The sequence below is a fragment of the Pan troglodytes genome, chromosome 4, assembly GCF_028858775.2.
Source record: "Pan troglodytes isolate AG18354 chromosome 4, NHGRI_mPanTro3-v2.0_pri, whole genome shotgun sequence".
Classification (NCBI taxonomy): domain Eukaryota; kingdom Metazoa; phylum Chordata; class Mammalia; order Primates; family Hominidae; genus Pan; species Pan troglodytes.
Window position 1 is genome coordinate 175,239,000 of NC_072402.2, and position 10,657 is coordinate 175,249,656.

Sequence of the window (10,657 nt, forward strand, 5' to 3'; positions counted from 1 at the left end):
AGGGACCCTGCATGTAGGCCACTCCAAGGCATTTGGCTGCCAAAGATGCAAGGCAGAAGGCAGAGGAGACCATCAGGCCCCAGTAATGTGGGTTTGTTTTAACACCAGGACACCTGGAGTCCTGAAGGAAGGGATTCCTGAGCACCATCCCAGAGCTCAGGAAGGTGGAATCCACAGCTCAGGTTCAAAAGACTTCTCCTCTGAGGATGATCAGGGCTGCTGTGTGCAGTTGTGTGGGTTGCGCACTGTGTAACCTGTGTATAAGCCGAGGGATTTAAGCAGAAAGGGCTGGGGTAAAGCTTCAGGTTCAGGTGTTTAGTCCAGGGTCTTTGTGATCCTAAATTGACCTTCCCCATCGATTCAGCCACACCCACTATTGTGATGGGCAGACAGGCCTCGACTCTAGTGCAGGGGTGGTGGAGAGGGGACTGTGCCAGTTCCCTGGACAATCCCAGCTGCTTCATCTTGGACTGACATGGACACCAGGCAGTAACACCCTCTCTTGGGAGTTGGTGGGAACAGGTGTAATATCAAAGCTCCCAGCTCTGCACTCTCCTGTCACATAGGAAGACCTCAGAAAATGGAGGTTCCTTCCTTTCCACCTGCACTGGGGGAGTGCAATGAGCAGAAGAAAAGCGAAGGTCCCTCCGCCTTCTGAGATCAGCTGACACCTGAGCTTAGGTGCATCCCTAGCCCTGCAGCCTGTTGCTTCCCTTGACCGCCACCCCCACCTCCATCTTCAAGGCTGTGCTGGGCACTCCAGGCTGGGCCTGACGCGTTCCAAATCTGCAGCTCCCCTCACTCTGCATCCTGGGCTTCCACCACTCTCCAGGAGAGTGGGAGACACCTGAGCCATGGGTGGTGAGAAGCGGCAGTCCTGTGCCGCCTCAGTGCCCCACTTGCCTCCTTCGTGGAATGGACTTGACATCCCTGCCTCGCTGGCCAGGGCGTGGCCGAAACCTACCCAGGATGTAGGAGCACCTGGCACAGCGCTTGGCCAGTGAGGCGGTGGTTGCAATAATAATAACCATCCCTTGTTGAACATTCACCAGATAACCAAATTCTCCACACCGCATTTCACTTAGGCCTCCCTACCTAAGAGCTGGGTCCTAATTCACTGGTTCTGTACATCAGGAAGGCAAAGCACAGACAGGCAAGTAGCTTGCCCAAGGTCCCAGAGCTGTAAGGGATGGGGGGCTGGGATTGGGAACCCCTGGAATCCACTTTCAGAGCCAGGTTTCTTCCCCTTTGCCCTGTATAGCAGGTGCCCATGAGCAGGTGTTCCTTCCCTGCAGGCCTCCCTCCTCTCCCCTGCTGGAAAGGGCAGATGGGGAGGGCTGAGAGGAAAACAGGGGCATGGTGGAGATGCAGAGGATCTGCCTCAGGCTCCGCTGCCTCGAGGAAGACAGGGATTCTGCTGCTGGGTGCTGAGGAGCGCCGATGGGGCATTAGTGGGACCCAGAGTGTGGCACTGTAAATGAGAGCTGTGTGGAGTGCTTGGGGAAGGCTTCCCCGAGGAGGCAAAGTCTTGCTGGTGGAGAATTTGTCAGCAGGAAAGGGAAGGGATCATCATGTGCAAAGGCAGGCAGCCTGGAGCCAGCATGTGTGTCAGGTACCCAGGAGCAGCTGGAGTGTTCCTGGCACCCACGATACTGTGCAGAAGTGGGGAGGTGGGCAGCAGAGGGAAGGCTGGGGTGAGTCATGAGGATCTGTGAATGCCACACTAAGCAACTTGTACTTTATTCTAGGGGTGCAGGGGCTTTGAGAAGTTTCAAGCATGGGAGAACTTTTTTTGTTGTTCTTTTTGAGACAGGGCCTCTCTCACTCTGTGGCCAAGGCTCGAGTGCAGTGGCGCGATCTCGGCTCACTGCAACCTCTGCCTCCCGGGTTCGAGATTCTCCTGCCTCAGCTTCCGGAGTAGCTGGGATTACAGGCATGTGGGACCACGCCTGGCTAATTTTTTGTATTTTCTTAGTAGAGAGATGGTTTCACTATGTTTGCAATCTGCCCGCCTCAGCCTCCCAGAGTGCTGGAATTATGTGTGTGAGCCCGGCCAGGGGAGAACTTTTGAACACTTACCTGTGTTCTATGACACAGATCCTTTGGGGGAGCCAGGGTGGACTGCAGGGTGGAGTCTGAGGAAGGAGAGCACCCAGTCCAAGGGAGAGATGGTGAAGCCAGAATGAGGCAGGGGAGTGGGCGTGGGGATGCTAAGCCCCCAGAGCCAGTAGGAGCCCTCCCTAGCAGGATCAATCAGACGCCATCAGGCCTTCCCTTCACGGAGGGTCGACTCCACTGCAGACTGTTTCCCAAAAGGCCAAATGGACGGACACATGGCCTTTTTGCTATCTCAGCCCTCATGCCTTGAGAACATATTTTACAAAACAAAAAAAGAGAACAGCAACTTTCAGTTTCAGCATCAACATGTAAACAGCTTGGCAAAACCCCATCTCTACTAAAAAAAAAAAAAAAAAAATTAGCTGGGCATGGTGGCAGGCACCTGTAATCCCAGCTACTCGGGACGCCAAGGCAGGAGAATCGCTTGAACCCTAGAGGCAGAAGGCTGCAGTGAGCTGAGATCGCGCCATTGCATTCCACCCTGGGCAACAAGAGCAAAACTCCGTCTCTAAATAAATAAATAAATAAATAAATAAATAAATAAATAAATAAATATAATAAAAACACCAAGAGCGATCTCTATAACAAGAAAAAAGAGCCTGTCTTACTGAGGCCCTACGACAGTCACCCAGCTCCAGCCGCCTCTAGCCTTCCTGTCTCACCTAAGGAGGTGGGACAAAGCTAAGACACCTGTGAAGACACCAGGGATACGGATGCACTAAAAGACCAAGATTTAATCATAAAATTAGAAACGTGCTTCCCCGTTTCCTAAATCATACCACCACAACAACGGGGCTCCAGTGTAACAGCAGTGGATTGTAGCTGAGGGAGCTATTAGGCACCGTAATTTTTTTTTTTTTTTTTTTTGAGATGGAGTCTCGCTCTGTCGCCCAGGCTGGAGTGCAGTGGTGCAATCTCGGCTCATTGCAACCTCTGCCTCCCGGGTTCAAGCGATTCTTCTGCCTCAACCTCCCGAGTATATGGGACTACAGGCATGCACCGCCAAGCCCAGCTAATTTTTGTATTTTTAGTAGAGACAGGGTTTCGCCTTATTGGCCAGGCTGGTCTCGAACTCCTCACCTCAGGTAATCTGCCCATCTTGGCCCCCCAAAGTGTTAAAATTACAAGCGTGAGCCACCACACCTGGCCTATGTTGGTTTTTAAAATGTTAAACCTGTTTTGCACATATGAAATAAATCCTGTTAAATTGTGGTGTATTCACAGATTCACATTTATTCATAAATTCAATTTGCGAATATTTTGCTAATAGTTGCATTTATATCAGGGATCCCTAACCCTCAGGCCTGGGACTAGTAACAGTATCAGGCCACATAGCAGGAGGTGAGTGGCAGGTGAGCCAGGATTGCCACCTGAGCTCTGCCTCTAGTCAGATCAGCGACAGCATTAGATTCTCAGGAGTGTGAACCCTATTGTGAACAGCACATATGAGGGATCTAGGTTGCAAGCTCCTTATGAGAATCTAACTAATGCCTGATGATCTGAGGTGCAACAGTTTCATCCCGAAACCACCTGCCCCACCCACCATGTCCCATGGAAAAATTATCTTCCATAAAACTGGTACCTGTTGCCAAAAAGGTTGGAGACCGCTGATCTATGTTCATGAGAGGTATTGGTCTGTAGTTTTCCTTTCTTCCAACGTTTTTATCTGATTTTGATACAAGAAATGCTAACTTCATGAAATGAGTTAGGAAGTATTCCCTTCACTTCTATTTTTTGGGAAGAGAATGTAGAGAATTGGTACCATTTCTTCCATAATGTTTGCTAGATTTGACAACAAAACCACTGGGTCTGGTGCTTTCTTGTTTGCAAGGTTGTTTATTGACTTCCATAATTTATCAATTTCCATAATAGATATAGGCCTATTCAGATCATCTCTTTTCCCTGTGTGAGTTTTGGTTGTTTGTGTCTTTCAAGAAATTGATCTGTTTCACCTAAGCTATCAAATCTGTGGGTACAGAGTTGCTCATAATATTCTTTTGTTATCTTTTTAATGTCCTTGGGATCAGTAGTGATGACCCCTTTCTCATTTCTGTTATCAGCAATCTGTTTTTTTTTTTCTTAGTTAGCTTAGCTAGAGGTTTATACATTTTACTGACCTGTGAAAGTACTGTTTTTATTTCTTTTTTCTATTGCTGCTGCACAAATTAGCACATTTTTACTTCATTGAATTTTTCTATTGGTTTCTTGTTTTCTATTTTATTGATTTCTACTATAATTTTTATTTCTATCCCTTTGCTTGCTTTAGGCTTACACTGATCTTTCTTCTCTAGTTTCCTAAGATGGAAACTTAGATTATGAATTTTAAATCTTTTTAATATCTTCTAATATAGGCATTCAATATTATAATTTATCTCCAAGCACTACTTTCACTGCTTCCTATAAATTTTGATACATTGTATTTTCATTTTTATTTAGTTCAAAATATTTTAAAATTTCTGTTCAGACTTCTTCTTTGACCCATCTGGTATCTAGAAGTGTTTTGTTTAATCTCCAGTTATTTTGAGATTTCCCATCTACGTTTCTGTTTTTGATTTTGTTTAATTTCCTCTGAGAGCACACTTTATATGGTTTGTATTCTTTGAAATTTGTAAGATGTATCTTAAGGCCAAGTATGTAGTCTATCTTGGTGGATGTTTCCTGTGAGCTTGAGAAGAATATGTACTCTGTTGAATGAAGTATACTGTAAATGTCAATTAGATTCAGTGGCTTGACAGTATTGTCCAGTTCAGCTATATCCTTACTGATTTTTTTGCCTGCTAAATGTGTCAATTACTGATAGAAGAGTGTTGAAGTCTCCAACTATAATAGTGGACTTGTCTATTTCTCTTGCAGTTCTATTAGTTTTTGCTTCACATACGTTGATGCTCTGTTGTTAGGTGCATACACATTAAGGATTTAACAATGTCTTCTTGGAGTATTGACCCTCTTATTATATAATGCCCCTCTTTATCCCTGATCATTTTTCTCCCTCTGAAGTTTGCCTTATCTGATATCAATACTGCTACTCCAGTTTTCTTTTGATTAGTACTAACATGGTATATCTTTCTTTATACCTTTATTTTTATGCTATTTGTGTCTTTATATTTAAAATGGGTTTTTTTACAGACAACATATCATTGGGTCTTTTTTTTTTAATCTACTGGCAGTCTTTGTGTTTTAGTTGGTATATTTAGCGCCATTCACATTTAAAGTGATTATTGAGATAGTTGGATTAATATCTACCATGTCTGCCGCTGTTTTCTAGCAGGTGCACTTGTCCTTGTTTTTCTTACCTTCCCTTCTTTTTCTGTCTTTTCTGGTTTAACTGAGAATTTTACATGATTCCACTCTTTTTACTTTCTAGCATTATAATTATACTTCTTTCAAAATATTTTAATTCATTGTCCTAGAGTTCGCAATATAGATTTGCAACTAATCAACATCCACTTTCAAATTGCACTTTACCACTTCATGGGCAGTGCAGGTGTCTTCTAGCAGAGTATTCCCAGTTCCTCTCTCCTCACCCTTGTAAGAGTGCTATTCTTGATTTCACCTATCCTTTACTATGGACCCCAACACAATGTTACTATTATTACTTTAGCCAGGCAGTTACCTACTAGATCAACTAAGAATAGGAAATGTAAAAGATTTTCTATTGTCTTCATGTATTCCTTTCCTGACAGTTCCTTTATGTGGATCTGAGTTTCTAACCTATATCTCTTCCCTTCTCCCTTAAGAGCTGCTTTTAACATGTTTTGTAGGGCAGATTGGCTGGCAATAACTCTCATTTTTTTGCTTGTCTGAGAAAGTTTTTTTTGTTTTGTTTTGTTTTGAAACAGGGTCTTGACTGTCACCCAGGCTGCAGTGCAGTGGCCAAACACGGTTCACTGCAGCCTCGACCTCTCAGGCTCAAAGGATCCCACTTCAGCCTCCCAAGTAGCTGGGACTACAGGACCGTGCCACCACACTCAGCTAATTTTTAATTGTTTTGTAAAGTTGGGGTCTCACTATGTCACTCAGGCTTGTCTCAAACTCCTGGGCTCAAGCGATCTTCCTGCCTTGGCCTCTCAAAGTGCTGCGATTACAGGTGTGAGCCACCGTGCCTGGCCCTCAAAAAGTTTTTGTTTCTCTTTCATTCTTTTAGTGAGAGCAAAAAATTTCTATAACATGGATGTCACCATTTTTAAACCATCATAAAATCCACCATTCTGTAGCCTTTACATACACAATGTTTTCTTCACTTTTGAAGGATACTTTTGCTGGATATAGAAATCTAGGTTGATGGGGTTTTCTTTTTTTTTTTTTTTTTTTTGAGGCAGAGTCTTGCTCTGTCGCCCTAGCTGGAGTGCAATGGCGCGATCTCGGCTCACTGCAAGCTCCACCTCCCGGGTTCACGCCATTCTCCTGCCTCAGCCTCCCGAGTAGCTGGGACTACAGGCGTCTGCCACCACGCCTGGCTAATTTTTTTGTATTTTTAGTAGAGACGGGGTTTCACCGTGTTAGCCAGGATGGTCTTGAAATCCTGACCTCGTGATCCACCCACCTCGGCCTTCCAAAGTGCTGGGATTACCGGCGTGAGCCACTGTGCCCGGCCAGTTTTCTCTTTCAACACTTTACATATTTCACCCTTTTCTCTTCTTGCTTGCGTGGTGTCTGACAAGAAGGCTGTAATTCTTATTTGTTTCCTGTATAAGTAAGCTGGGTTTTTTTCTATGGCTTCTTTCAAGATTTTGTGTTTGTCTTTGGTTTTCTACAGTTTGAATATGATATATGTAGGTGTTGATTTTTTTTTTTAAGTATGTATCCTATTTGGTGTTCTCTAAGCTTACTGGATCTGTGGCTTGGGGTCTGCCTTTACTTTTGGAAAACTGGGAGCCATTATAACTTTCACGATTCTTCTGCTCTGTTCTCCCTTTCTTCTCCTTGTGGTGTTTCAATTGTGCATATATTATACCTTTTGAAAATATCCCACAGTTCTTGTATAATCTGTTTTTTCCCCATTTTTTTCTTTGCATTACAGTTTGGGAAGGTTCTATTAACATATCTTCAGGCTGATTTTTTCCTCATCTATGTCCAGTCTACTGATGGTCCCATCAAATGCCTTCATCATCTCTGTTATAGTGTTTTCTCTTTCTCTTTCCTTCCTTCTTTCCTTTCTCTTTCCCTCCTTCCCTCCCTTCTTTCTTCCTTCTTTTGTTTGTTTTTGTTGTTGTTGTTTTAGACAGAGTCTTGCTCTGTTGTCCAGGCTGGAGTGAAGTGGCACCATCTCGGCTCACTGCATCCTCTGCCTCCCAGGTTCAAGTGATTCTCATGCCTCAGCCTCCACAGTAGTTGGGATTAGAGGTGTGCGCCACCATGCCCAGCTAATTTTTTATAGTTTTAATACAGACTGGACTTCACCATGTTGCCCAGGCTGGTCTTGAACTCCTGAGCTCAGGCAGTCCACCTGTCTCGGCCTCCCAAAGTGCTAAGATGGAGAAAGCTGCCATATAAAGAGTTATCTTAGGGGGACCAGGGCAAGATCTGAGGGATCAGTTAGTTGGCCATGCCCCTTGTCTGGGCAAGACACTGCAGTGGCTTGGGTGGGGTGGTGGCAGGGGTGGTGGGGTGAAGAGCCTAGGTCTATTCTGAAGACAGGGTATCTATGAGGGGTCTCTGTTTCTACTCTTCCAGAGCACACCACCACCTGCAGCTGTCTCCTGCCTCCAGTGCATCAGAGTCTGGAGCGTGTTGCTTCTCTGGAGGGAGATAAAGACACAGTGGCTACCTGGGGAGATAAAACAGCACCAGCAGTAATCAGGGGTTCCAGAGAGGAGGGAACCTGGCCCTGGGCTATGTGTGTATCAGTTGTGATATGCATAATCATCTTTGGTCTTATTTTTTCCAAGTGACTGGAAAAGTTCATTTCTAGCTTACTTACCTCTGTTCCTTCCTTAAACTCCTCTAGCCTGGCTTTTGTCTCTGCCATTCCTACTAAAACCACTCTGCTCAAGGCTGTCATCAGTGTCTCCACTGCCCAGCCCTGGACTGTCAGAGCCACTCCGGGACAGTTGCACCAGATGCATGAGTTTCCTGATACAGCGAAATCTCAGCAGGAGTTGATACCCACCTGCCTGGTGCTCTGGGATGAATTTCTGCACAGATGCAACCTCTGTGGGTGGAAGCCAGGATGAAGTATATGCATCTGTGAAGACTGGCCTTCCATCTGTTTTCTGATGCAACCAAAATGCTTCAGGGCTCGTCTTATCTGGAGGTTTGATGGCTACAGACGTGAGGGGCTTCCAGGTAGAGCTCAGACCTGAGACTTCTGGTCCCCTGTCTGGACATCTGTATGAAGACGGAGAAGCACCAGCCAACCTCTCCACAACCCTCACCAAGTTCTCATGGAACATCCTCTGATGGTCCCTCTCGGTGCTGGGTTCTGGCAGGAGAAAGAGAAGTCAGGGAACAGAAGAGCTGCTCTGCCAAAGTCATCCCCTTCTTGGAGACACAGGGAACTCCATCTCTCATTCTCACTAGCAATTTGCTGTGGCAACTCAAATGTTTTTCCAGATGGAACATAAGCAGACGTGATGTGTTTGCCCTCCAGGTCTAACCCATGCAAAGCCTCCTGGGAACACACCTCACGCTATTTTCTATTCCATCAGGTGGATATGGATGATGATTAGGAACTAGGGTGAGGTGGAGCCAGAAAACACAAGGAGCCTGGATCCCTGAATGACCACATGGACATACACATGCTGAAGACTGCCTTGTAAGCAGGAAATAAACATCTACTGTATTGAACCTTTGCATGTAGGGACTATTTTTTATAGCAGCATAGCTTTACTCTGACTAATACAATCCTTGCACTCAAGAGTTTACGGCCGTTTTAAGGAGACAAGACTCAGTCACACAATTCTGCAACAATAGTAGGTGGCTCAGAAGAAGAAGGGGCTGTAGGGTTTAGACTTCCAGTTCTGAAGTCACAGGCTGCAGGCCCCTGGATATGTGACTTTCCTATCTAATCCCTTTTCTGGAAAAATGGAGAAGGGTCAGATTGGGGGGAAGACTCTGTCAAAGGTTCATCAGTAGGGCTTGAAGCAAGTCTAGATGAGACCAATGATGTCAATTCTTAGAAAGGACAAAAGAAAATCGCCTCTAAATCCCTAAGAACTTTGGCTGCTACAGGGAGGGGATGGAGGCCAGAGTTTCCTAACTTCTCTCCTGGGACTCCCCAAACCTCAGAAGTTTCCTGGGGAGGAGCCCTGAACCTAGGTGTATGGGGATTTCATTATTCTAAGTGAAGTAACTCAGGGATGAAAAACCAAATGTATATTCTCACATATAAGTGGGAGCTCAGCTATGAGCATGCAAAGGCATAAGAATGATACAGTGGACTTTGGGGACTCAGGGGGAAGGGTGAGAAGTGGGCGAGGGATAAAAGACTGCACATTGGGTACAGTGTACACTGCTCGGGTGATGGGTGCCCCAAAATCTCAGTAATCACCACTGGAGAACTTACCTATGTACCCAAACACCATCTGTTCCCCCAAAACCTATAGAAATAAAAATAAATACATAAAAATAAAGATGTAAAAACATAAAAAAACTATGAATTAAAAAAAAAGAAAGTTGGATCACCAGCTCTCTTAAAAATAGTAAGACCAGGTCTTGGAGGGCTGCATTCCAAGCAAGGGTGACGGTGGACACCTCCCTTCTATAATTCTCAGTTCCTGCCTGGCCGACTTCACTCATTAGGGCACTTACTTGGCTCTTGTAGACAGTTGAGTTTGCAATGTTTGGTGTAGAGAATGTTACCCCACAGTTGCCAGGAAGCAAATACAAATTTTGGTATCCAAGGGAGGTCCTGGAACCAGTCCACCCATGTAGTCAACCAAGGGATGACTGCATATCCTTTTAATGTGCTGTTGAATTTTAGTTTGTTACTATTTTGTTGAGGATTTCTTCATCAACATTTAACAGGTATATTGGTTGGCAGTTTTATTGTAGTTTTTTACTTTTCCTTTTTTTTTTTTTGAGACAGAGTCTCGCTCTATCGCCCAGGGTGGAGTGCAGTGGCACCATCTTGGCTCACTGCAACCCCTGCCTCCGAGGTTCAGGCGATTCTCCTGCCTCAGCCTCCCCAGTAGTTGAGATTTCAGGTGCACGCCACCATACTCGGTTAATTTTTGTTATCTTTAGCGGAGATGGGGTTTCACCATGTTGGCCATGCTGGTCTTGAACTCCTGGCCTCAAGCAATCTGCCCACCTTGGCCTCCCAAAGTGCTGGGAATGCAGGCATGAGCCACTGCACCCAGCTGCTTGTAGTTTTTTTGATCTGGCTTTGATATTAGGGTGTATCATGCTACTAATAAAGACATATCCTAGACTGGGTAATTTATAAAGGAAAAAGGTTTAGTTGACTTACAGTTCCACATGGCTGGGGAGGCCTCACAATCATGGCAAAAGGCAAATGAGGAGCAAAGTCACGTCTTACATGGCAGTAGGCAAGAGAGCCTGTGTAGGGGAACTCCCCTTTATAAAACCATCAGATCTC

The 10,657-nt window shown here is 45.2% G+C and overlaps 1 protein-coding gene and 1 long non-coding RNA gene across 6 annotated transcripts in view; one reads left to right on the forward strand and one right to left on the reverse strand.

The window, feature by feature from the left end:
* Positions 1 to 391: 391 nt before the first annotated feature.
* Positions 392 to 8,904, forward strand: LOC134809995 (uncharacterized). The gene is made up of 3 exons (XR_010157060.1): positions 392 to 1,153; positions 7,792 to 7,954; positions 8,066 to 8,904. It is a non-coding gene; the product is annotated as an uncharacterized LOC134809995 (long non-coding RNA).
* LOC471761 (SUMO-interacting motif-containing protein 1-like) overlaps positions 2,080 to 10,657 on the reverse strand; it is a 60,946-nt gene continuing 52,368 nt past the window's right edge. For 2 of the 5 annotated variants that reach the window (XM_024356823.3, XM_054685279.2), the window contains exons 5-7: positions 9,623 to 9,656; positions 8,228 to 8,539; positions 7,284 to 7,885 (exon numbers count right to left, since the gene is read on the reverse strand). In XM_024356823.3, the coding sequence (XP_024212591.1) occupies positions 7,761 to 7,885; positions 8,228 to 8,539; positions 9,623 to 9,656 (471 nt within the window). In that variant the 3' untranslated portion in view covers positions 7,284 to 7,760. Of the gene's footprint in view, positions 2,364 to 7,283; positions 8,540 to 9,622; positions 9,657 to 10,657 lie in introns of those variants that run through there. The other 3 variants (XM_024356822.3, XM_063810897.1, XM_024356824.3) reach the window with 2 other exon arrangements.